Source organism: Capra hircus, chromosome 24, assembly GCF_001704415.2.
Source record: "Capra hircus breed San Clemente chromosome 24, ASM170441v1, whole genome shotgun sequence".
NCBI lineage: Eukaryota > Metazoa > Chordata > Mammalia > Artiodactyla > Bovidae > Capra > Capra hircus.
The window spans coordinates 35,516,432-35,542,598 of record NC_030831.1 but is presented as its reverse complement, the minus strand read 5'-3'; the positions used below and the strand labels follow the sequence as shown (position 1 = coordinate 35,542,598).

The 26,167-nt window shown below is 38.0% G+C and overlaps 1 protein-coding gene across 1 annotated transcript in view; it reads left to right on the top strand.

The window, feature by feature from the left end:
• THOC1 (THO complex 1) overlaps positions 1 to 26,167 on the top strand; it is a 37,768-nt gene that overhangs the window by 8,148 nt on the left and 3,453 nt on the right. Inside the window, exons 6-18 of the mRNA XM_018039482.1 lie at positions 243 to 291; positions 700 to 795; positions 6,055 to 6,137; positions 7,077 to 7,150; positions 9,133 to 9,241; positions 10,458 to 10,589; positions 20,698 to 20,798; positions 22,150 to 22,216; positions 22,414 to 22,464; positions 22,552 to 22,622; positions 22,957 to 23,052; positions 23,608 to 23,673; positions 25,176 to 25,259. Coding sequence (XP_017894971.1) covers positions 243 to 291; positions 700 to 795; positions 6,055 to 6,137; positions 7,077 to 7,150; positions 9,133 to 9,241; positions 10,458 to 10,589; positions 20,698 to 20,798; positions 22,150 to 22,216; positions 22,414 to 22,464; positions 22,552 to 22,622; positions 22,957 to 23,052; positions 23,608 to 23,673; positions 25,176 to 25,259 — 1,079 coding nt within the window. The remainder of the gene's footprint in view (positions 1 to 242; positions 292 to 699; positions 796 to 6,054; positions 6,138 to 7,076; positions 7,151 to 9,132; positions 9,242 to 10,457; positions 10,590 to 20,697; positions 20,799 to 22,149; positions 22,217 to 22,413; positions 22,465 to 22,551; positions 22,623 to 22,956; positions 23,053 to 23,607; positions 23,674 to 25,175; positions 25,260 to 26,167) is intronic.

Here is a 26,167-nt window from a genome sequence, read left to right as displayed (position 1 = left end):
TTGAGTAGAAACAGTTACCTGGAAACCACACACTTTTACATGTTTTAAAAGTTACTTAGAATCGTCTTTGTTATATATTTGAAAATATTTCATTAAAAATGTTATTTGCTTGGAAGAATTGAAAGCAGCATAGTAGATTCAGCACATATTAGTGTTCTTTAAAATCTTACTTCCTGTGACTTACTATTGAAGAATGTGCAACAACTTCAGAACAATAATAATAATTTCTGTCTTGATTTCAGAATACATTCTATTCTGCTGGGAAAAATTATTTACTGCGTATGTGCAATGGTAAGTGAGCAGTAAATGATTGGTTTTTAAGAAGGAAATATGGCCAGGAAACCAGGTGGTTGAATTAAACACAAGAGATAAAATTTTTTTTAAGTAGATTGTATCTTCATTTTAAAATAGCAATCTGATTTATTAAAACTGATCATTTGCTTTAAATTTATCTATTCCTGTTCTAGGTATAAACTTAATAAAAACCAAAAAGTTGAGTTAAGTTTATCTTGTCCATGTTAAACTCATTTTATTTTTAATTTTCTAGTCCTTTTTTTTGTGACAAAAAATAGTTTCTACCCCCATTTTGAGAACTACTGCTTTAGGAAAATACTTTTGAACTGGTTAAGACACTTGGGTATATTGTAATAAATATAGAATGATCTCTGCTGTGTAACCTTTGTTTCCATTTGTTGTTAGATCTCCTACGAAGATTATCAAAATCCCAGAATACAGTCTTCTGTGGACGAATTCAACTCTTTTTGGCCAGGCTTTTCCCTTTATCTGAGAAATCAGGTGAGCTTTTGTAAATAAATTGCTTTGCAGGAAAATTTTTACCTGTTTTTCATGGACTAGAATATACCATGATGATTTAAAAAAAAAAAAGGTTCTAAAAAGTTGAGAGATAGCATAGGAAATTGTCACTTGATTTTCGTTTACTTGTAAATAGTTGTACCTATTCCAGTGCATAATACAGGTAACACTCAAAGCCATTGATTCTTCAAGTTCAAAGCTTATTAATAATAATGTACAGTTGAATCACACTGAAATATGTAGACATGAATCATGTTTTTATTTTTCTGCTTCCGTTTTCTTCTTCAGTCACTGTTTAGCCACATTTACTTTTGTTCATTTATCATTGTGAAATATAACAGTAGTATGAAAAGTGCATGAAGTAAGCATATAGTATAATAATTATAAAGCACATAGTTGTATTACCACTGTTCAGGTCCAAAAGTGAAGCCTGACAGTTCTCTCGAGCCCTCCACAGTCTGTTCGGATATGCCAGATTTTAACTGTCTATTTGCCTCAGTCACCCCTTCCTTAATATCAGGCTAATCTACCACCTGCTTCCCATGTTGTAAGGATTAAATGAGTTAAAACATGTGACGAGCTTACAGCAGTGCCTGCTTGTGGTAAGACCTATAGTTTGTGTTAGCAGTGGCAAAATTACCTGTGACTTTCTTTTTGTCGTGCTGTATCTCTGATTTTTTTCTTTCCTCTTATTTAAATGTGGTCAGGATTAATTTCAATTTACCAGTGTATTTACAACTTGTATTTCTGATCCTCTGTCTGTGACTATTTTCCCCTTTAGAATTTTCTTTAGTGCAAATTTTGTTTTGTCTGAAAATCTTTTTCTTTACGAAGAATGGTTGAAGATTAGATAGAATGGTTGAAGTAGGTTGGCACTGGATATAGGATTTCATTTAGTGGAAGGTCATCATTACTTTGCCTTTGTCTTCTAGAGAGGAGTCAGATCTCAGTCTAACTCCTTTGAAGATAATCTAGTTTTGTTTTTTCCTCTGTTTACTTTTGAAGTTTTCTTTTGCTTTGAGTTTTTGTTTGTTCTTTTGTTTGTGGGGTTTTTGGTTTTTCAGTTTTCTATAATGTATCCAAGCATGGATTTTTAAAATTTATCATTCTTCAGATTTGTGGACATCTTGAGTGTGTGCATTGGTTGTCCTTCATCCACTCTGTAAAAATTTAAGCTGATATTTCTTCAGATATTGTGTATGCTGCTTTCTCTTTATGGAACTCTAGTTAACATTCTATACCTTGTCTGTCTCTTACACTTTCTGCATTTTTCATCTGTCTCTCTTTCCATCACATTCTTTTCTTTTTTTTTTTTAAATTTTATTTATTTATTTGGCTGCTCTGGGTCTTAGTTGTAGCATGTGGGATCTAGCTCCCTGACCAGGGATCGAACCTGGGCCCCCTGCACTGGGAGCTCAGAGTCTTAGCCACTGGACCACCAGGGAAGTCCCATTTCCATCACATTCTGCGTGATTTCTTTGGAAATGTTTTCTAGTTTACTACTCTGTTCATCTATGAATAATCTGCTGCAAAATGAGTTCTTAATTTCCGTAATTGTATATTTCATTTCTAGAAAGTCTTTTTTAAGTCTGTGTCACTTTTTAGTTTCTTATTCCCTGTTTTCAAGCTTGTTTTTTAGTTGTCTAACTAGGGTAGGCATTGTTACCTTTATCTATATGTCTGATAATGCCAGTGTCTGAAGTCCTTGCGGCTGTTCGTCACTCACACTTGTGCCTGTTTCTCACTCATGATGTCTTATCTCTGTGTGTGTTTCTGGTTAGCGTTTGATGTTATGTTTGAGAAAATATTTGAAAGAATAATTCGGAGGCCTGGGTTAGATACTTTTCTCCAGAAAAGGGCTTTCGTGATCTGCCAGGCACCTTAGAAGGTACTACGACTAGTGTAAGCTTACCATCATTTAGCCCAGCTCAAGGTCTGTGATTGCTTAGGTCATCGAGAAGGCTTGGCACTGGGCTGCAGTTTGGTTCATCCCTACCCGAGGACGTAGCCCTGTACGTCCCAGCCCAGAAGATGGTTGGGGTAGGATTTGTTAGATTCCACACCTTCCTTGGACTCAGATTTATTTTTAACATCCTCACTTCAGGAAGCTGCTAAAAGAGTGGCTCAGTTTTGCAACGGATTCTTCCTGTTTGACAGACAGAAGTGGCTTTGAGTGCTGACGCTGCATTGCTTATCTTTCTTGCCTTCTTGGTTTTTGCCATATATTCCTCACTGAACGTTAGCTCTTTACAGTTTTTAAGAAAAACCAGTTTTTCTATTTCACTGTCTAAAACAGTGCTGTGAACAGGGTTTATGCTCTGTAAGAATTTATAGAATTAATGTAATTGATCCAAGTTTGTAGTTGTCCTTAGTGAGAGGATTAATCTGAATTGTTAATTAGCTAGTTAATTATTAGCCTTCTGTTACTGGAAGCTCAACTTTTTCTATTTTTTAACAGCTTTACTGAGATGTGAATTCACATACCATACAGTTCTCCATTGAAAATGTGCAGTTTTCTGGGGGTTTTTTTAGTATATTCACAGGGTTGTGCAGTCATCACTGCAGCTGATTTTAGAACATTTCTCCTCCTATAGGAGCCCTGTGCCCACTAACTGTCACTCTGCACTTACCCCCATCCCTGCCTCTCTCCCAAGCCCCGAAGAACAGGTCATCTACTTACTCATCCCTGGATTTTTCCTATTCTAGACATTTAAAAAAACGGAATAATACAATATGTGGTCTTTCGTGACTGGCTTTTTTAACTCAGCTTCGCCTCTTCAAGATTCACCTGTGTTGTGTGTATCAGCAGTTCATTCTTTTTTACAGCTCAATGATATTCTCTGTATGGATAGACTGCAATTTGTTTATCCATTTGTCAGTTAATGGACACTTGAGTTGCTTCTGCTTTTTGGCTATTGTGGCTAATGCTGCTGTGAACATTTGTGTACAAGTTTTGTGTGGTTGTATGTTTTCACTTCTCTTGGGCATATCCATAGAATGGAATTGATGGGTCATATGGTAACTGTTTTACTTTCTCCTGGAGGTGTATATAAGAGTAGAATTACTGGGTCGCATGGTAACTCTGTGTTTAAGTTCTTGACGAGCCACCAGACTGTTTTCCAAAGTGGCTGCTTCATTTTACAGTCTTACCATTGATGCAAATGCCTTCCAGTTTCCAAACATCCTTACTAACAGAAGCTAGGTCGGCATTTGGGGATATCTTGTAGTACTTTTTTTTTTCTTGTGTTTGTAGATGCTGAAGAGTCAATAGAGTATATCCCAAGACCTTTAGAAAGCTGTTTTAGCATGTAATTTATCCATTAAATTTAGTTAAGTATGACTGAAATTTTTAACCTAATGGAGAATTATGTCATGTGCCATTGAGTAATAAGAGGCTAGACTAAGATATTTTAAGTAAGTAATACAGAATGGTGAGCCAAGTTCATTCACTAGCTTAATGACTTCATATCTAGTATATTGGTTTTTCTTTAAAAAAAAAAAAGAGGCTTTTTGTTTTAAAATAATTTTAAAGTCTAGAGTATATGTAAAGATACTATAAAGTACCTGATGTACATTTATCAAAACTGAGAAATCAACATTGGTGCAGTACTTTATTTAGACTTTATCAGTTTTATCACTGCTTTCTTTTTTGTTTAAGGATCCAATCCAGGATCCTGCATGTAGTTGTGATGTCATTTTAATCTCTCCAGTCAGTGACAGTTCCTCAGCCTTTGCAGTTTTTTTCATGACCTTCATAGTTTTGAAGAGTCCTGATCAGGTATTTTGTAGAATGCCCTTCCATTTATGTTTGTCTGGTGTTTTTCACAGTTAGATTGTGGTTGTGGATTTGAGGAAGAAGACCGCAGAGGTGATGTGATTTTCTTGGTGCATATTTCAGCATGGTGTTGATGTATCTTTTTGCTGGGGATGTTATCCTTGAACACCTAATTAAGATAGTATCCTTGAGTGCTGTATTTCTCTACTACAAAGCTACTATTTTCCCCTTTGTAATTAATAAATATTTGGAGGGAGATACTTTGAAGCTTTGCAAATATTCTTTTCCTCCTTAAATCTTTGCCCACTGAGTTTAGTAGCGTTCATCAGTGGATCTTGCCTAGAGCGATTATTATTAGGTTTCCTGGTGGTAATTTTCTATCTCTTTCATACCTTCTACATTTATGAATTGGGATTCTTCTCTAAAGAAGAGTTGTCTCTGGAATTCCCTGACGGACCAGTGGTTAGGACTTTGAGTTTTCACTGCTGAGAGCCCAGGTTTGATCCCTGGTCAGGGAAGTAAGATCCCATAAGCCATGCAATGCAGCCAAAAAAAAGAAAAAACAGTTGTGTCTTCCCCCTTGCTTACTTATCAGTTCAATCATCTATTTCAAAATGAAACTCATGAATATTTACTTTATATGAATTATAATCTCACAATATCATTATTTACTTTGTTCAGATTGTTCTAGTTCTCCCCATCGGATCTCTTTCATGCATTCCTGATATAAAAGGATAGTCCAAGTGCATCATGTATTTTTCCTTCTCAGCCACTGGAATCAGCCACTTCTCCAAAGAGCCTGATTTGTCGTATTTTTAAAATGGTGTTTAGAAGACAAGATCTGGGCCCTAGATACGCTAATTGTTACTAGAATATCACTGCTTCTAGGCCGTCTCAGTGGACAGAGCTTGGAAAGATATGTATAAATACTAACATATACATATGCATCTTTATTTATGTTATCTGTCTACATTTTTTTTAAATGACCAAAAACAGTGATATCATAGTGACTGATAACTTGTGAGTCTAATCCCACACCAGTAGACCTGCTTATTCTAACTTCTTTCCCTGACAGAAACATGGCTCTCACTATAACTTTCTTTGTATGTATTATTACACATTTATACTATCTGAGTAATACAGTTTCTGATTGTGCTTCAGCAAAATCATAAATTAGTACATAAAGCATTCTGTAAAATTGTTCTAGAGCATTCATAAATAACAGATCGCCTATATCTGTATTAGTATATATAGAATTCTGCATACTCTAAAAGCACCTTCAAGAAATGACTTTTAGAAAGAATTTGAAAATCAAGTGTGATATTATTTCTGACTTGATCTTTTGCTTAATTAGTTATTTATCATTTTATATATTTTAGTTATATGACAACAAAGTTGTATTCTTAAACTGGTTTAGGTGTTTGGGTTTGCTTTGAAAATCTTTTGTTTGTTTGTTTTTTTAATAGGTCTTAACTTGCAGAGTCAATTTAATCTGGAAAATGTCACTGTTTTCAATACCAATGAGCAGGAAAGCACCTTGGGTCAGAAGGTGAGGCTGATGTGAAATCAGCAGAACATATTTTAAGTTTGTTATTGAGATAACTAGGACTTCCCAGGTGGCACAGTGGTAGAGAATACTCAGGAGACATGGGTTCAATCCCTGGGTCAGGGAAGATCCCCTGGAGAAGGAGATAACAACCCACTCCAGTGTTCTTGCCTAGAAAATTCCATGGACAGAGGAGCATGGTGGGCTATACAGTCCATGGGGCCACAAAGAGTCGGACCCGGCTGAACATACGTGGCATTGAAAACAGTCCAGGGTTGGCGAATGGTTGGACATTCTTTACCTGCTCTTCATTTAGGAGCAAGTTATAAAGTCTAAAAGTTTTTCAATTAGATATAACTAATATTTCACTTTAAATTAATCAGAATACTTTACTTACTTTATCTCTTAAATTGTAATCATTGTCAATTTGGAAATGATACTGACTTTAAGATTTTTCCTTTCCCTTTTATGTATCTTTTAGGTATTTCTTGGACTATTCTATGTAAACTAGTTGTTTAAAATTTTTCAATATGGAGCTGGACACCAAGCATATCCTAAAGTGTTCCCAGATAATAAGTGTTATGTGTAGGAGTTGGGGAAGATTTTCAGAGTTCAGTTAAAGTTGGGGACAAAAACTACTTAAATTCCCTTTGAGAATTAGTTACTGTGATTCATGGAGTCCTTAGTGTACTAATGATCCTCTCACTTCTCACAAAAGATTGTTGTGTACTGTATTTCCAAATCATGTTTTGCCATAGATTCTCTGTTCATGGAGAGAATCTACTGACCATGTTTGGAAAAGTACTGGTTTAAAACTTTACACCGTGTCTTCATGATTATCTTATTGTCATACGGCTCTTGAGTTCTTGGATCCCTGTCATATAGAATTCTCTTCTGCCTGACAACTGCTTCATGACCAGATGTACATTTTTTGAAATTTAGCACACAGAGGACAGAGAAGAAGGAATGGATGTAGAAGAAGGTGAAATGGGAGATGATGAAGCTCCAACAACTTGGTGAGTGTTTAGAAGTTAGATTTCTTGATTTACACAGAAAATACCTTAATGATTTACCAAGTAAAAAGTTATGACCAACCTAGACAGCATATTCAAAAGCAGAGACATTACTTTGCCGACTGAGGTCCGTCTAGTCAAGGCTATGGTTTTTCCTGTGGTCATTTATGGATGTGAGAGTTGGAGTGTGAAGAAGGCTGAGCGCCGAAGAATTGATGCTTTTGAACTGTGGTGTTGGAGAAGACTCTTGAGAGTCCCTTGGACTGCAAGGAGATCCAACCAGTCCATCCTAAAGAAGATCAGCCCTGGGATTTCTCTGAAAGGAATGATGCTAAAGCTGAAACTCCAGTACTCTGGCCACCTCATGCAAAGAGATGACTCATTGGAAAAGACTCTGATGCTGGGAGGGATTGGGGGCAGGAGGAGAAGGGGACGACAGAGGATGAGATGGCTGGATGGCATCACTGACTCGATGGATGTGAGTGTGAGTGGACTCCGGGAGCTGGTGATGGACAGGGTAGCCTGGCATGCTGCAGTCCATGGGGTCGCAAAGAGTCAGACACGACTGAGCGACTGAACTGAACTGAAGGTAGAGAGAGGAAGGAGGTAGGAGAATGTAGACAAGGAGGAAGGAAATAATGCTTACAGATTCCTTTTATTTGTAATTTTATATATATGTCTTAAAATTTTAACTCCTAAATCACTAATGGACTGAATCAGTTGGTTTCTAAATTGTGTGCAGGCAGTCTGTTGTTTAGGTGTGGCCGACCTTATACAGATGCCTAACGTTTGAAAAGCTAACCACAGGCAGCTCCTCCCTTTCTCCCTTCCATTTCACTTTGTAATCATAGTGGTATATGGGTCACTAAACCTAGTTCCTGTTTCCTGTATAAAATTACAGTGTTTCTTGGAATATTTGTCTGCGCATGAAGCTTAGCAAAGATGCTAACTATAATCCATAGGTTCAACTTTTTAAGGTTTATTCAGAAAGAATGGAATAAGCTAGTATGCAATTATGTTTACAGACAGAATTAATTTTAAGTGGTGATGTGGAAATATTTTTGTAGATATTGGAGGATATGAAGTAGTTGATACTGCAACCATTTTTAACATATGGTTAATACTAAAAGACTTAATTGGCTGTTTCTAATAACAGGATTTGCTGATATAAAGTCTAAATGTGTTTTAAAATCAAAAGTTGAAACAGTTTATAGCATAATGATTGCTTACAAAATTAAAAATTAAAAGAATATGTGTTCACACTGAAGATTTGTAATGTATCCAGATTGAACTAGTAACGCCATTTTTGTAATCCTAAATTGATATATACCTAATATGTTTGTTCCCTACTAGGTCTCCTTAACTTAGTGTGTTGGTTGGGATATAGCACCTTTGACTTTTAACATTAGAGTCAAATGAACATTAGTTTAAACCACATAGAAATTAACTTCTTTCTCATGTAAGAGTCTGAAGATAGGTGCTTCAGGGCTGATGCAGTAGCCCTTGAGGGAGGTCGTCTGGGCACCCAGGTTCCTTCTAACCTTAGTCCACTGTCCCTGGGTATTTGCTTTTTTTCCTGTAGTCTTGGATGGTTCATCATCACATCTGCCTTCCAGCCAGGGAAAAGGGAAAATGGTGAAAAATGGCCCACAAAGGACATGTGACTCCCACTCCCAACTGACTGGGCAGAATCTAATCACACCTGGTGCAAGAGAGGTTGGGAACATAGCCTTAAATTCTGAATGTATCCAGCCAAAATTCAGGGGTTCCACTACCGAAGATAAAGACAGAGTAAGGGTCTGAGAACCCCTGAAATTATTTACAGTTTATATAAGTATTTTATGAATTTGTATTCTTCTCAGGGGAAAGAGGCCATGGCTTTCATTAGCTTTTTAAAAGAATTTGTGCTCCAAGGAAAACTAAAGCATTTAGATACTTCTCAAAGGACTTAAATGATTTATTGAATGTAACATTTGTTTTATCAGCTCCATTCCAATTGATTACAACCTGTACCGAAAATTTTGGTCACTTCAGGATTACTTTAGGAACCCTGTGCAATGCTATGAGAAAATCTCATGGAAAACTTTTCTCAAGGTGAGTTGCCGTTGTAGAGTACCAAAAGCCCATTATTTTATAGCTAATGGCAGAGTCAGAACTTGACTCTTGTCCAGCATACTTTTCACTATTTGGTTCTTGTGCCCGTTATGTTTTTATACCTATTTCATAATATAGATGGTAAGCTGTAGATTACTATGTAAACAGTTGATTTTGAGAGTAGTTTATAAATTATTTGAGGATTTAAAGGTTAGTAGTTACCGCTTTGGTTTTTTATATTGGTTTGATTTTTTACATAGTATTGTCAGCATGCATTGGTGAACTGTTTGCAGACTCCATTCTGCCTTTATTTTGCACAGAATTATTTTGCCTATCCTGTTAGAACAGGACTCTGCAGACTGTGGCCTTGGACCACATCCAGCCTAATGCCTGCTTTTGTAAATAAAGTTAATACAATATTGGCAAACAGCCACACCAGTGATTTACCTATTATCTGTGATTGCTTTTGTGCTATGATGGCTGACTTTTGTAGTTGAGACCATTTGATGAGTCATATGGTCTAAAATATTTGCTGTCTGACTTGTGCAGGAAAAACTTGCTAACCTTTTTTTTTTTTTTTTAAGAATTCTCTGTATTTCTTTTCTTGGCCACTTAAAGATCAGTTTGTCCTTTTTGTTGTAATAAGAATCTAAAATTAATAGGTATAGCTTTTAAAAGTAGAATAGTATGTATTCTGTGTTACTTTTTAAAGTTTTATATGCAATAAAGTTTTTATTTTATATGCAGTACTTTTTTTTTCCTCTATAAGTGTCCAAATTGAGATTAAATAGTAAGTGAGAAGTCACTTGGAATTGTCCCTCAACTGGATAGGGTTTGACATCATGTTTTTATTTAGTCGCTGTCTTTAGCACAGAAGAGGCTTGAGAGTTACCACTGCTGATTAGACAGCTAACTTTACTGACAAATTTCTTTATTCTCTCAAAACATTCCCTTCTCTGTTTTCTCCTTACACATACTACTTAAGAAATCACATATCTTTAGAAGTAGAGAGCTTATTCCTAGTTTTAGAATAACCGTAAAGTCTCACACAGAATAGTTTTATCCTGTTTTGCTGTCATAATTTTTCCTCCTTAATGTGCCTTCAGTGTGCGTGTATGGTTAACTGGGAATGAATTATAGATTATTTTGATATAGAGAAGCACTAAGCAAGTGATTGGGCAGCAGTGCCAAATTAATTTGTATTTTCATTTTGCAGTATTCTGAAGAAGTCCTAGCTGTTTTTAAGAGTTATAAATTAGATGATACTCAGGCCTCAAGGAAAAAGATGGAAGAATTGAAAACAGGAGGAGAGCATGTATATTTTGCAAAATTTTTAACAAGTGAAAAGGTATGAATCTCCTTTTTTCATGAAGCACAGTAAGAAATATTTTTGTTTTTTTTATTTAGATGATACCCTTGTAAGTTAAATACAGTAGAAAAGTTTCTGTCTTTATTTTTTGCTAAAACTGATACATGTTAGTTTCAGAGTCCTGTTTTTTTCTTGTAGAAGTAAGACTGATTTCAAAGGTAAGCAAAATTGTTCTGCATTGTCTGTTGTGTAAATTTACTTTAGAATAAGTGGGTTTTAGTTACTTTCAAGTACATATATTTGAATCTTTAGTTAGGATTTAATTTGCATTTATGAAAATATTTTGTAATTAATTTACCATTTAGGTACAAACAAGGGGCTTTAAAATTCCCTGCTAATTTTATTTATACAGTTTAATAAGTAAATTTTTTTCAGTTACAATGCTAAGGGATTGTGTAAATTTCTAGTCAGGATGGCACATTGAGTTTGTTTCAGCTCACTTCTTTTGCTCCAAACACATAGCAATGATAGGTAAAATATAAAAAGAGAAAACCACAAAGACAAAGCGGGGCTTCCTTATCCAAAACTGGATAAATATCTTCATGGGCCAAAACTGCCAAGTAGTAAGTGAAAAGAAAGCCTTGGGCCTCCTGAATTTATATTCCAAGCAGGTGGTGGCACCCACGGGTTTGGCTATAAGTGAGACCAGGTGGGCACCGGAGCCACGTTCACCTGTTTGAAGCCAGAGACTGGGGTGGAAATTAACCCACTTTTGAAAAGAAGCTAAGATAGATATTACCATTCTTCTGCCAAAGGCTGTCCTTCCATTCAAAACTCTCTGATGAATTCCGAAACCCAATGCTAAGAAATATCGCCAACAAAATCAACTATTGATGTATATGTTCCAAAACTTTAAAATACATATGTTTTGGATGATCAGAGAGATCACTGACAATAGAACATCCTTTGAGAATGGGAAATTGTGAAACTGAAAAATTTGAGCAGAAATGAAATAAACAGTTTAATATGACAACTAATTGAGAGTCTTAACAATGAAAAATATGATCATTGAAAGCACAGCACATAGAATTAAACAGTAGATTGGACACAGATGACAAGAGAACGAGTGATGGAAAGTTGACCCAAAACACAGCACAAAGAGACAGACTTTTTGCTAACCTGAAAGCAGTTAGGAGCCATGGATGATAGACTGAGAAATTCCAGCATGTATTTAAGGAGGATTTCCAAAGAACAGAAGGGAGAGAATGGTGGAAAAACTAAGGGACTGAAGGAAGTCTCACATTTTCACATTGAAAGCGTGCTGCAGCTGCCAAGCAGGATAAAGAAAGGTGAATCCATACTTCAGTACATTATGCCGTTACCTATGAGTATAAAGAGAAAACCTTAAATAGGCTACCAAAGAGGGGAGAGGGAAAAAAAACCCACAAATATACTGGCACAGAGTCCTAACAGCTATCAACAATAGGTACCAGAAAACAGGGGAGAGAGATTTCTGCGGAGGAAAACAACAACAACAAAAAAACAAACTATCTAGAATAGTGTCTCCTTTCCTGACTCTGTGAGCGTTTTCACGAGTGCAGACAGCATGAGCTTTCCGGGTTAAGTGCTGGAATCCCATTAGGTAATATTATGACAGAGGTAAAAGCAGCTTTTAGAAGCCTAAAACTTTACAGTATGGAAGGAGAAAAGGCACAGAGAATTGCAGCGAAGAATGTAAGGAGTGATGTTTTGCATGCTTACTTCCATTTCTTGCCTCTTAAGCAGCAAGTTTATTTTAAATTTCAACACAGAACCCGTCTTGTGCAATCTTCATATTTTCCCCGTGTATTTCCAGCGTACAGTGCAGGCATTGATGAACCTTTAGAGTTTTACTAACTGCAGTTTGTTTGAAGACTTTTGCTGACACTCATGCCAGTTTTAACGTATGAGTGTGTTTCCACTCATCTGAAAAGGCAAACACAATTACTAAACCTTTTATCAGTACAAATCAAACCAACCTGAAACGGTCCGTGGGAGGCCTGAGCTGCCATCTTTCTTGTAAACACTCTTGTACTCTTTGGGTCTGACGCAGGGCAGCTCCATGAATATCAGTGAACATAGTGGAAAGTTTAGGGCATACTCATCATTCTTTCTTGTTTTTAGAGTCCCTTCCATTTGTGAGTCAAGCCATAGTTATGCAAACAAGATAAGAGAGTAAATCCTTTGGGGCTGCCAAGCAACCATGACTAAAGATAGGGTTAAAAAAAAAAATACCCTGCCAGTGTAGGCTCTGGATCTGGAGCCTAATTCTAAAGAAGAACAAATTCTAAAAGAATTGGCAGACATGACTGGTTAACTGATACAAAGATAAGAATAAAGCTGGAATGAGAAATGACCCATTGTGACTATGTTATTAGCCAGAGTAATAGAAATTAATAATAACTATAGCAAAAGAACCACTCAGAATGTTAGCTCCTCTAGAAATGAGGGCACTACATAGTCAGGATTTACACAGAAACATAAGTCAGTATATTTATAAGTGCTGACAGGCATTTGAAAACAAATATTCACAACGAGGGTGGTCACTGCCACAACTTCCCAGGATTATGTAGGAACTCGGTGGTCCCTTTAAACAATTGAAGAAAGAACGGTAGTACACTTGAGAGAGGTTATGTTTTCCTTGAAATCTCTCAGGATACACAGTTGATCAGTTTTATACAGTATACTCATTTTTTTATTGAGAAATAGGCAGCTTCTGCAGCAATACTACTTTTATATCAAAGACTGCTGTCCTGTTCCCTACTCTCTGACAGACAAGTCAGTGGGCTTTCACAGAAAAGAAAAGGCTAATCAACAGAAAAAAATTAATGTTAAAATTGATTTTTTTTTTTTTTTTTTTTTTTTTCAGAAATTAGGCAAACTGGAGGTTATATACAGGCACTCTTACTTGAAGTAAACATTCTCAACTAGCTCAGATAAGGCAGGTAGAAGCCCACGTCACCAAAGGCCCAAGAGGAAATCTTAGATTCATGTGCTAGATTGCTGTTGGTCTGTCTTCCAGGGAATAGTGGTTTCCTTTTAAAGAGATTTGCCTTTTATAATCTTACCCTTCTAGTTTCCTTGCAGTGCATAGCTAAGCTTTGTAATTCCATTGGTTTGCATTAAGAAGCAATAAAAATAGACCTAAGAAGCTTTAAACTTATGTGGAAAAGAGAACACAAGAGAAATTTAACAACTGGAATATAGAGCACGTGCATAATAATTTGCATCCACGGAGGATGTATATAAGTAAAAACTGAAAAAAAGTTGAAGTATTAGGGTGGAAGGAGACATACCAGGCAAATACCAACAAAAAGAAAGCTACATAAATACAAATAAAATTTAAGGCAAAATACGTTAAGTAGGATGAAGGAATGCATATAAAAGGAATGAGCCACCAAGAAGATACCATACATTTACCTGCACTTAATAATATACCCTCAAAATATATCAGGAAAAACTTCAAACAATATGAGAAATTGGCCGGTCCACAGTTATAGTGGGATATTTTAAGTGCCTTCATCAAAAACTGATGGGTTGAGCAAACTAAAGATTCGTAGGTATTTGGAAGATTTTAGCAATAATGAACTTGAGTGCCTGATAGTTCAGGCAGACCAGGATTAACAGGTATATGATAGGTTTGCATAATAAAAAATAATCCTGATGTATATATGGAAACTTGTACACAACAAGTAGAGATAATGTTTTGAGTACACATGGAATGTTCACAAAATTTGTCTACTGGGTCATAAAGGGAGTCTCAGCGTATTTCAGAGATTTCTTATTGTGCAGAATACACACATTCTCTGGCCACAAGGCAATTAAATTAGAACTATGAAAAGGATAGTTTTAAAAGATGTGAATGTATGGAAACATGAAAAGCATTCTCCAGGAACTAAAGAGGAAATCACAATGGAAATTCTAAATTTGTTATAAATATGTTGTTACACAGCAGATTGGAAGTATTTTATGTCATGTGTGCGGGTCACAAAGTGAGAGGTAAAAATATTACTTGAAATGCACTAATGAAAAGTTTAAGAAAGAATGAGAATTTAATAAGCTCAAAAAGATACAGAATAAGCCTTGAGAGAAGTAGACAATAACACAAATTAATGAAATATATAAGAAGCTATAGAACATAGCAAAACCAAAAGCTTGAAGAGAAAAATATTATAAAAAGAATTTTTGTAACAGTTTTCATAGAACAAGGCTGACCGAGGGAAAAAAAAAATCCAATAAACATTGTTAGCAATAAAAATAGGAGTAATTGGAAGTCAAGAGACAATAAAATGTGTAAGAGATTATATTCTGAACTGCTGTATTTTTAGATCTAATGAAATAGTAATTTTGTAGAATAATTAATTGCCAAATGGATTCACAAAGAAATTAAAACCCAGAATAAACATAGAACAAGGAAATGGTAACCAAAGTGACACCTTTCAAATTACATCAGGCCTCTATTTTTTAAGGTAGATATTATCAGTACCTCAAGGAATAAAGGAAAGGCAACCTAGGTTCTTATATAAGATTAATGTAACTTTTAAATGAAATCACAATAAGGACAAAACGAGAAAAATATGTATATATCAATTTCACTTATGAATAGGGATGAAAAATATATTGTAAAAACTAATAAATCAACTAGTTATTTTTTAAAAATAAAGACTAAATAATAACTAGTACTTATTATAAAAACAAATCAGAAGGGAATTCAAAAGAATTCTCAGTAATTTCAAGAACAAGACACGGGTGTCTACCAACCATATTTCTGTTCAGTGCTGTAATGGAGGACCTAGTCATTTCAGTAAGAGAAAACAGAAAAGAAACAAGAGTTGTATGCCTCCGAGAGAAAAGACTGCACTGTCTGTATTTGAAGGCAATAGAATTGTCTACAAAGAGAATCCGAGAGAACCAACAGACTGTTTCAGTTGAGGAAGATTAAGCAAAGTTACAAAAGGAAAACATCAGTAGTGTTCCTGTTAAAATGTTGTTTAAAACAGCAGTGAAGACTAATACCTGGGAGAGATCTTCATGGAGAAAATGATAAAAATGAAGAGGTCTGATGACATTTATAGATAGGAAGACCCAGTGCTACTTCTCTGCAAATATGTCCATAAGTCCAGTGTGTTTTGAATCAAATCCAAACAGGCTCTTTAAAGGAACTTGAATAGTTGATCTTAAAGTTTTTATGGAAAAGCAAACGCCAAGAGTAACTAGGAAAATTTAGAAGAAGGTGGGAATGGTTGTCCTGTCAGATGTTAAGCCCTATAAAGGTCTAATAATTAAAACAGAGAGTAAGTATCAGTACAGGTATGAAGAAGAGAAAAGAACTAGAACTAGACAGCGTGAAAAGACAAGCCGTGAACCAAAAGATATTCACCACATCCAGAACCAAGAACGATTACTCTCCTGAATATTCCTTTGACAGAAACACAGCCACATGGAAAACTGGAAAGATGGTATGCACAAGTAACTTACAGATATAGGAACCTGCATGAGCTTAGAAAGGATGCTAAACATCTGTAGTAGGTAAAGAAACTTAAATGATGAGATAATCACGTCACACTACAAACTGGCAAAATTTAAATATCCTAACAAAAAATATATTGACAGAATTGTGGGGGAACAGAGAGCTGGCACACACACCACTGCTGCTGCTGCTGCTGCTGCTGCTAAGTCGCTTCAGTCATGTCCGACTCTGTGCGACCCCATAGACGGCAGCCCACCGGGCTCCCCTGTCCCTGAGATTCTCCAGGCAAGAACACTGGAGTGGGTTGCCGTTTCCTTCTCTACTAGTTGAGTATAAATTGTAAACAGCCACTTTGCAGAGCAATTTTATAATAAAGAGCAAAGTAAAACTTCTTTTCTAAGAAGTGGGCCCTAGAGAATCACACAAAAGACTCATTGATTGTAACCTGTGTGTTTGTGAGTGAAAATGTGGGAATGACCAAATGTTGGTAAGTAGGAGACTGGGTGGGTGGTAAACTATGGTAAATCTTTATCCCATTGAGTTCCATAAAACACCGAAAATGGATGACTTAGAACAGGGGTCAGCACATCGCTCACTGCATGTTTCTATAAGTGAGTATTTATAGAATACTCCCAGCTACAAACTATAGTATAGTTTGAAAACATGCAAAATACCGTGATATATTATTTACTGATGCCTCATATATATAATAGTATATGCGTTAGAATTATCAACACCAAATACATGGCAGTGCTTGCCATAGTGAAAGGAGCGTCTAGAGGGGCGTCAACAGTTTCGATGATACTCTGTTTCTTTAACAAATGTGGAACAAGTAAGAATGTTAGGATTTGATATGTAATTGGATCGTGAGATGTGAATGTTGTATTACTTAACTGTGCCTTTTTGAACTTTAAGAAATACTCTATAATTTGAAAATTAGGTATTTTGATCTCATGTGTTAATAATGACAAATTAGTTAGGAATTTGATCAAAGAGAATGCTCTTAATATTTTGTTTTCTAGCAAAGATTTTTTTAAGTATTTTGTATTAAAGTAACAGAAATGGAAGATTTCATATTTCAGTTTAATTTTACAAGGGGTATTGTTTTGCTTTTTAATTTTTTTATTATCAGAATTTTCAAATGTGCAGAAAGGGATATTTTTTACTTGTACAGTTTATTGACAGAAAGGCACATAAAGATAGCTAAGCATGGCCTGAGCCTTTTAGGTTTAGGATAATAATCAGGAAGGCTGAGGCTTGAGCCTAAGAGGTGCAGTAAAAACGAAGGACAATAAATGGCCCTTTATTCACAAAACAGACAACAACAAAAATATTTGACCCATTGCATCGTGTAAATGTGTCTTTTAAAATAACTGAAGAAAAGTAGAACTAGAAAATGTATATTGTGGCAGAAGGAATACAATTGAGTGTTTCAGTTTTACCTCTTACTAACTGCTATGTGGGTCATTGCAGGGGTCATTTTAACTTGTTGAGGCCTTGTTTTCTTAAGGATAGTGTGAAGCATTAGTTTAAATGATCAAACTAGTCTTTCCCATCTGATTCAATGTCTTGTTGACTCCTGTTTTCAATCTTTAATTATCATCCAACATAAAAAGTAAATGTGGAAAAAATGATTTTTTTAAAGCTCAAGGTAGATGGAAAGTTCCTAAACAGTGCCTGTTTCTTCAAGCCAGGAGTTCCAGACTGAACTCCTCAGGGCCTTGCCCCAGTCTGTCCCTCCTGTTTCTTTCTTCTTGTATATATGTGCTCCAACTTTAGGTTTGCTCCTGTGGTTCATGGTTGCTGCTTTTTCCAGGAAGTCTTCCTGGGATAGTTTAGGCAAATAGGTGAATGGTGGAGCCTCTCTGTAAATTAGCCAACACTGGAGAAAAGTAGGCTTTGTTGGGGAAACTGGTGTGTTTTATTTTGGATGGAAAAATCTGATCGATTGTCAGTGGGACATTCAGATGAGATGTGAAGTAGCTTCTTGAGGACACAGATCTGGAGCTGAGCGAGATGAAAGTATAGATATGGTATATAGTTTGGTTAACAGCTTATATGTGGTAATTTAAAAAAAGAGTGTAGACTAGAAGAAAAATGCATCAAACCAAATCCTAAAGAAAATCAGCACTTGAGGGAGAAGGAAGAAAGGAGAGGAGAGGAAGAAGATTGAGAACTGGAGGAAAACTAGAAAGATGTGACTTCTTGGAAGCGGAGCATATCAGGCAGGATGAGGACTATGAAGAGTGTTCACTGGATATAACAAGTAAGTCATTGGTGATCTTAATGAAAACATTTCCCGTGGGTTGGTGACGCAGTGCCCCACGGGTTGTGGCAGGCTGAGGACTGGATGGGAGCATTGAATGTAGCCAGTTCTTTCAAGAAGCTTTGCTCTTCAGGGAGGAGAAGGTGAGGCTGTGGGATCTTTTTGAGAGAAGTTAATAAATGCTCAGTGGGAAAGAAGAAAGGGTTGAAGGCAAGCACCAGGGTAGTTACTGATGGGACATCCAGACAGAAGGATCAGCTTCAGTGATGATGTTGTGGCAGAGGAACGAGGCAAACGAGGATGTGGATGCAGTGGAAACATCCAGTTTAGTGAGTTTTTCCTCCTCGTTGAAGGTAGGGGTGGTTACCCACTGAGAGCAAGAGGGCTCGGTAGCAAGTAGTATTCTGCTAAGTGCAGGGGTTGAAATAGTCGCTGTGGAGAAGCCTTGGAGGGTGAAGATGCTGATTAGAGATCAGGGAGACTTCTAAACTGGAGACAGTAGCATAGCGGTGGTTCCGTCTGCATGGCTGTGAGATTTGTATTTTCTTTGAAGCAGCTCTACCTGCAACCTCGATGGGGAGCCTCAGTGTTAGGATAGAGAAGGTGACCGACAGTTGGTTTGATCCAAGTTGCCCTTTTGCCTGGTAGATGTGATCAAAGTATGGGACGAAGGTATGAAAGAAGTTGGCAAGAAGGTGATTGAAGAGCTAGACCATGTGGTCTAGGGCAGGGGTCCCTTGACTACAGCTCACAGCTCACAGCTACAGCTCACATCTGGCCCACTTCCTGCTTGTTTTTTAACATTTTACATGTTTATATTAAGTACCTGCAAACTATCCATTACATACCTCTTGACTCAGATAACCTATTTACTCTCTGGCAGTGTAAGGAAACGTTTCCTGACCCTTTGTGTAGACTAAAATAGGGTTAGAGTGAAAACAGGATGAGACTTAGAGATATGCAGAAAGTAAGGATTCAAGGAACGTAAGTTCTCAGTAAAGTCCAAATATTAAGTACATTGGACAGTTGAGTGGCAGACCAGGAGGGATAGGAGCTCGTGAGTAAAGATTTCAGAGCTGGGGTGTCTGTGAGTGACGGCCAGGCCCAGCTGGGGCCGTGGTAGTGGGGGACCAAGTAGAAGGGGCGGTGGCGGTCAGTGGAGTTGAGGTCAGGGAACTGAGAGCCCAGGTGGAGATACAGAGCCATCCAGCACCGGAGGAAGGGAAGGCTGGGAGCATGACATTCAGCTTCCTGGTTAGGGATGGTTAATATGATAACAGAAAAGACATGGGGCTTGCTTAAACAAGAGCCGGCCCTGGAGAAGTGGCTGGTGAGTCATATGGCTAATGACTGTTGGCCGCTACGTGACCAGGTCTCCCAGGATGGCTGTTCTCTTGCTCTGTCTGTCCCCTGCCGGCAGTGCCTGCTTCATCTGCTCACATGACTGACCTTCTGCACACCTGCCCCAGGCCCCAGCTAGTGACTTTTCTCATCTTTAGGTCAGAATGAGAGAGGGTGCCGGGAGACAGTGTAGCCCAGCTGCTGGGTTAGTAAATGGAAGCATCGCCCAAGGAACTTGGGACCTGGAGCTGGCGACAGGTTCCAGGGGCTGTCAGGAGTCTCACTGGTTATTCCTGTAGAAACCTCCCATTGTTGCTTTAGGTCTTGGGGGCAGGACAGCATGCACAGGTGTGTAGGAGGTCCGTCGTGAACAGGGTGACGGTGAGGCAGACACTGCAGAGGAGGACGGACAGAGAGCAGCAGCTTGCCCTCAGCCTCCAGGGACTGATCAGAGGCTGCCTTCATCACTGAGGTCATCCTACAGGGCGACCACTAGGTGGCAGTGTTGTTGAAGAGCGTCCTCAAATGAACTTCAAGTCCTTTCTCATTGAGATCCTGTGATGATTTTCTCTAAAATACAGCAGTCCGTTCTATTCACGGGAGATTCTTCACTTCTGAATCTTCTCATTTTCTTGTTATTGAGCACCCACCCTGCTGCAGGCACTTTTAGGGCTACAAAGAGCTGCATCTCTTGGCAGTGTTTATCCACGGTGACCCTCCTTTGGCCACTGTTTCTTTATATGTCATTCTTTCTTGCCTTTACGTTTTTATGTCTCCTTTTGTTCTGACCTCAGGACCACAGATAGAACATTGTTAACGACCGACATAAATCTCATGGCATAACTGGTTAAGAATCCTAAATGAAGCCTTTGCTATACTCCCCTGGGGCTTGCGCGGTAATGGCTCACGTACAGTGAGTTCTCTGCGTGTTTCTTGAGTTGAAATCTTCCATTTCTGTAGGTGCCACCTGTACCTTTAGGCAGAGTATGAATTTAATGTGCTGTTCTGTGTTGTGCTTGTTTTTTGAGTAGTTGATGGATTTACAGCTGAGTGACAGTAACTTCCGTCGACACATCCTGTTGCAGTATCTCATTTTATTTCAGTATCTCAAGGGGCAGGTCAAATTCAAAAGGTGAGTTAACATAGGTAGTAAATGCCTTATAAACGGCAGCAAAGAGAAAGATTGCTTGTTGATGTATTGATGGTTTTTTTTTTAATGTACTGGGCTCATTTTATTTGTAAGGCTCACATCCCTGAAAACTAGATAATCAAGGGTTTTTGTAAGATACAAGACACTAAGGAAATCGTTTGAGAGAAAAGGCTGTCAGTGTCTTTCCTGATGAGCACCAGGCAGCCCAGAGTTCTCAGTTGTCGTGGGTGGAGCTATTCCTCACCTCGCTCACAACTTCTCCACCTCATTGCTGACTCAGCAATAATGTCTCAGACTGTCTAGGACATTACAACTGAAAAAAATTAAATCTCTGAAGCACAGAGCCGTTCTGGTTTCTTGGACTCTTCAGAAAGCCTGCTCAGGACCTGTGCTGTGGGTCTCGTACCTCCCCTCTGGTGCAGCCCATCCTTCTTGCCCCACACATCCCTGAGGCAGAGCTCCCCATAACTGCATGGAAGTGTGTAGGGCAGTGTTGTGTCAGTTGTGTAAAGAACGTGGCTTTCTTCCTGCTGGTTTGGAATCCCACTTTCCTCACGCACTAGCCGCACTTCAGCTTTCAGACTTGTAATTTTAAGGTAACACATAGGGAGCACTCAAAGAAAGGTGTTCTTATCCTTGTCTGTTGTGGAGGGTGTGGTATGGCATAGTAGAAACCAGGGGCAGACCTGGGTTTGAATTTAAGCTTCAGACCTAAGCTTTGAGCCCCTGTAGTCTGTTTAACATAGGCACATTTCCTCATTTTGAAATTTAATAAATAATGTATGTGAAGTTCTTAGATCCTGGTATTATCAGTATTCATTGGATGGCTATAAACTACAGAGAACCTAGTACACAGTGAGAGCTGAACTAATGGCAGCTGCTAACAATTTGGGTCTGTCTTCAGCCTTCTCTAGGGTTCGGGAGTTTCATTTATTACATTTAGCATGCGTTTGAAAGGAACACAGTATGAGTTATTTGACTGTAACTTGGAGAGGAGTATGTTAATATTTCCTCTGAGACTTTTATGCCATATTGAACTTATTCTAGAAAACAGTCATTGCTCTGTTCATAGTTAATCAGATTGATTCATTGAATGTTTTATTCACCATTATATATTTTAATGGCTTCAATTCCAACCATCTTTCTAAAGAATAAAGTATAAGAACTTCCTCTTACAGTTTCATTGTCATTGTTCTCATTTTGGTAATTTTTGACACTTTACAGTACAGTTCACTTCTCTGTTACATGCTTTGTGTTTCAGACAGTAGATAAACCTTAAAGTTGAATAAACATTCTTGTAACTCAAGCATGCTTTTATTGCTTTGTTTCCTAGTTCAAACTATGTTTTAACTGATGAGCAATCACTCTGGATTGAAGATACTACAAAATCAGTTTATCAAGTAAGTTCATCACGCAACAAACCCATGATTGAACAAAATGAAAATTTAGAATTTTCTTTGTTTCAGCCCCAAATAGGAAAATAAGGATAAAGTTAAGCTCAGGTACAAGACCACAAACACTTCTTGGTTCTCTGCCTACAACCACTCCTATGATGCAGAAAGTTGTTGAAAGCTTAGTATATTCTTTCTAATCACAGCTACTATCTGAAAACCCCCCTGATGGAGAAAGATTTTCAAAGATGGTAGAGGTATGTGTTTTATATTTACATAGTCTTTTTAGCACCCAGTAAACTCTCAAAAGGCTTCATTATGAAAATGTAATTTATTTTCCCCAGCATATATTAAACACTGAAGAAAACTGGAACTCATGGAAAAATGAAGGCTGCCCAAGTTTTGTGAAAGAAAGGTAAATGTATACTCAGCTCAAGCAGTATGAGAAAGGCATTTCAGAATATAGCTTGACACGATCAGTTTACATGACATCCGGATCTGTGTCAGTGTGTTCATGTAACAGTATAAACTGTACTCTATAAAAATACAGCTGCTTTGATTTACTTCTGTTATTATCGAAGGGAAAATGCTTGCTGTGTACCCACATCTTGTCGTTTGTCCCCTCATGATGAGTGTGGTAATATGAAGCGTCCATGTACTTTAGGAAGAAAACAGTAACTAAATTTTCTTGTACGTTTAACATTGTTCCATCTCTGCCATCCATCTGAAGTCCCAGTGTGTTTTTACAGAACGTCAGACAGCAAGCCCACAAGAGCAGTACGGAAAAGAGCAGCGCCGGAGGACTTCCTGGGGAAAGGGCCCAGCAAAAAAATTCTGATGGGCAAGTAGGTAAACCTGGCTCCATAGCGGGGGTGTCATCACAGAAGCTTTTACATTGTGAAAATATTGCTCTAAGAACTCTCCAGGTTTTGTGTTTTTCCAAGTTTCTTGTGTTTGGTATGTACATATATGACCAAAGCAAACTACACCTGATGAGCCTGTAGGGTTCATACGAGACAGAACTTCCGTTTTGTCTCCAGCTTCCAAGGTCCATGGCTATAGGTTCTGCCTTATTTTCCACGTCAGACAGTCCACTTGCTGTCAGATTGATGCATCTTGTTTCTGGCTGTTGCAGGGTACTGTAATCCTTTCATTTCTTCTACCTTCCAGTTAACTATTCTTTTCTTTATACTGCATTCGATTATTTTAGAAAGAAGTTAATGGTCATTATTACTTAATAAAATATATGCTCATATAGAAAATTTGCTAAATACAAAAATGTAATGATCAAAACTCATCACCGCCCCAAAACTCACTATTTACTCCAACTATTTTTATAGCTTTAACATATAAGAGAATGGTGTTCATAAACAACATATTTATTTTTGTGTGTTTTGTAGTGATGAGTTAACAAGGCTTTGGAATCTCTGTCCTGACAACATGGAAGCCTGTAAATCAGAGACAAGGCAAGTTTAAAATGTTTCATATGAAGTGTTGCTTTTCTCAAATGTTAACTAGCATAGAACTTTTTGTCAGCTATAAGCAGAGCTCAAAAGAAATTTTAAAATTTATTGTGGTTGACTTCGGCTCAGCATAATATAGCTTTCCATAGAACACCTAGAGGTGCTGATAAAATAATTGTAGAAATCACAAGAAAGAATAATTCACAAAAGGGAGAATGAAAAATCGGAGTAAGAACTACAGGTTGGTTACTTGTAGCTGGGGAGCAGCACAGGTTGAGTCCCGCTTTGGGAACCAAAGAACGTGGGTTTTATAGCAACAGAGGACAGAAAGTAAGGCTTCAGGCCTGTAGACTGGTCACTGAGTGCCCCTGGGTAAAGCTGAGGCCCTCAACACACTCTGTAAAAAAAAGGGCCACGCGGAAGGAAGAGGGACTCGCCCACTGGCACAGGAAGCAAGGAGCTTACCCACTCCCGCCTGAGATGTGGGCCAAAAGAAAAAGGTATTCCCTGAGGAATTGTAACCATATCTGCTGTTATGTGGCCTCAGAGTTTAAACTTATACTACCTGCAGCAGTGTGAAGGAACAACCTAAGCTAAGAGGGTGAACTAAAAACTCCCAGGTGGATGGCAGAAAGCTTTTTCTAGGGAGAGGGGGATATCACATCTACCTAATTCACTCAGGGATTCTACAGATAAGTCTAAAGATAAGCGCACCATCCAAACCTAAAACCATGACTAAGAATCAACAGGTAGAATAAGCAACTAAAAGGAACATGACAGTCTCAAAAAGGACCAGGCAATTTGAAAAAAACAAGTAACTCTTCTAGCAACAAGAAATTATAGCCATTTTGTACAACACAGAGAATATAGCTAATGTTTTGTAATAACTGTAAATGGAAAATAACCTTTAAAAATTGGATAAAGATTTGATGTCTTTTTTAAAAAAGAAAACACAGTCAGTTGTCATTTCAGTATGACAAAATTTAAGTCTCTTTGGAGAGACCCATCTTTTAGCCTGCTTGCGTGTATCAAATTTTACTTCTAAAGACAAATTGAAGAAAGATGCAGTTAAAAATCAATCATGCCACCATGGTAACAATCTAAACTAAACTCAGTGTGAAACCATATTGTCTGGTTCTCATTTCAGTTTGGTTCTGGTTTAAAAAAAAATTACCCATGGATGTGGATGTGAAAACCTCCTGCTTGCTGGTCAAATTTAACTGCTCTCAAGCCCCGGGCCGCCCTCTGCGGCAGTGCTGCCGTACATGGCAGCACACAGCGCTGTGTTCCCCTCCAGGCTAGACTGTATATAACCGGGGGCCAGGGGTACTACGCTGCCCTCCACTGTCCCCTTGAGAAGTTTAGTTTTGCATCACCTCCTTAAAAATCTGAGTTCCTAAGTAATCCAGTTGTAAATCAGTGTGGTTAATACTAGAATCTTTATTGCCTCCATTTTATGAGTATTAAGCACATACATGATCTTCACTGGTTATTTTAACACCCAGGGAATACATGCCAACTTTGGAGGAATTCTTCGAAGAAGCCATTGAACAGGCAGACCCTGAAAACATGGTCGAAAGTGAATACAAGTAAGTAATGTTTCTCATGAGCTGATTTCCTCTATCTTAAGCACTGCATATATACCAGAACACTAAGGGAGACCACTGATACAAGTAGTACTTTTCGCTTAGGTGAGGTTATCTTCCAGCTTCACGTTACTCCATGTCCTAATTTCAACGACCATTCCCATTCTGACAAACAAGCAACTTAGAATGCTTTCTGTCAAAAGTGGAAAGATCCCCTTAGAACCCATCTGTCACCTCTTTGCCCTGTTCCCCTTCAGTTCACGGTATGTCCAACAGCCACTGACCTCGTGGGGGCATCCAGATCACCTGCAGAAACTTTTAAATGGAACAGATCTGTGCTCTGGATTCTCTGTGGCTCACCGATTTCTGGAACAGGATCTCTAGTCTTTCTTGCCATACTGTGCACCCCCTGTTACTGCCACAGTGGAGCATCTGGCAGATTCTGTTCTTGGTTTCGGTGTTTACGGTCTAGGCTACTGGCTGTGTCCTTTTCAGTTTTGGAGTCATTTTTTATCCACCAAGGTTGATATTGAGCAAATGAAAGTTTGAACGTTATATAAATTTTTTTAAAAAGCAGATAGTACATTACAGGGTGAAATCTGTTGGGTTTATAAAACATTCTGAAGCTCACAGCTGCAGGCAGCACTGCCAGTGAGGATAGAAACTCAGTGAGCCTCTGACTATCTTTCTAAGTGGTGAGGCAGATGGCATCTGTCCTGCACACACAGCATCTGGCCAGTCCTGGACGCCTACTAATTGACCTTTAAATGTCTGTAAACTTTTAAAATGCATTTGCTGCATATGAACCTGCCCCTTTGGACTCTGCTGGTTTCTATTTGTAAGTGAACTGCATGCTGAGAGGTTCTTTAGGGCTACGGTCAGTGTGAGAAGAATGGTGCCTTCAGCTACTG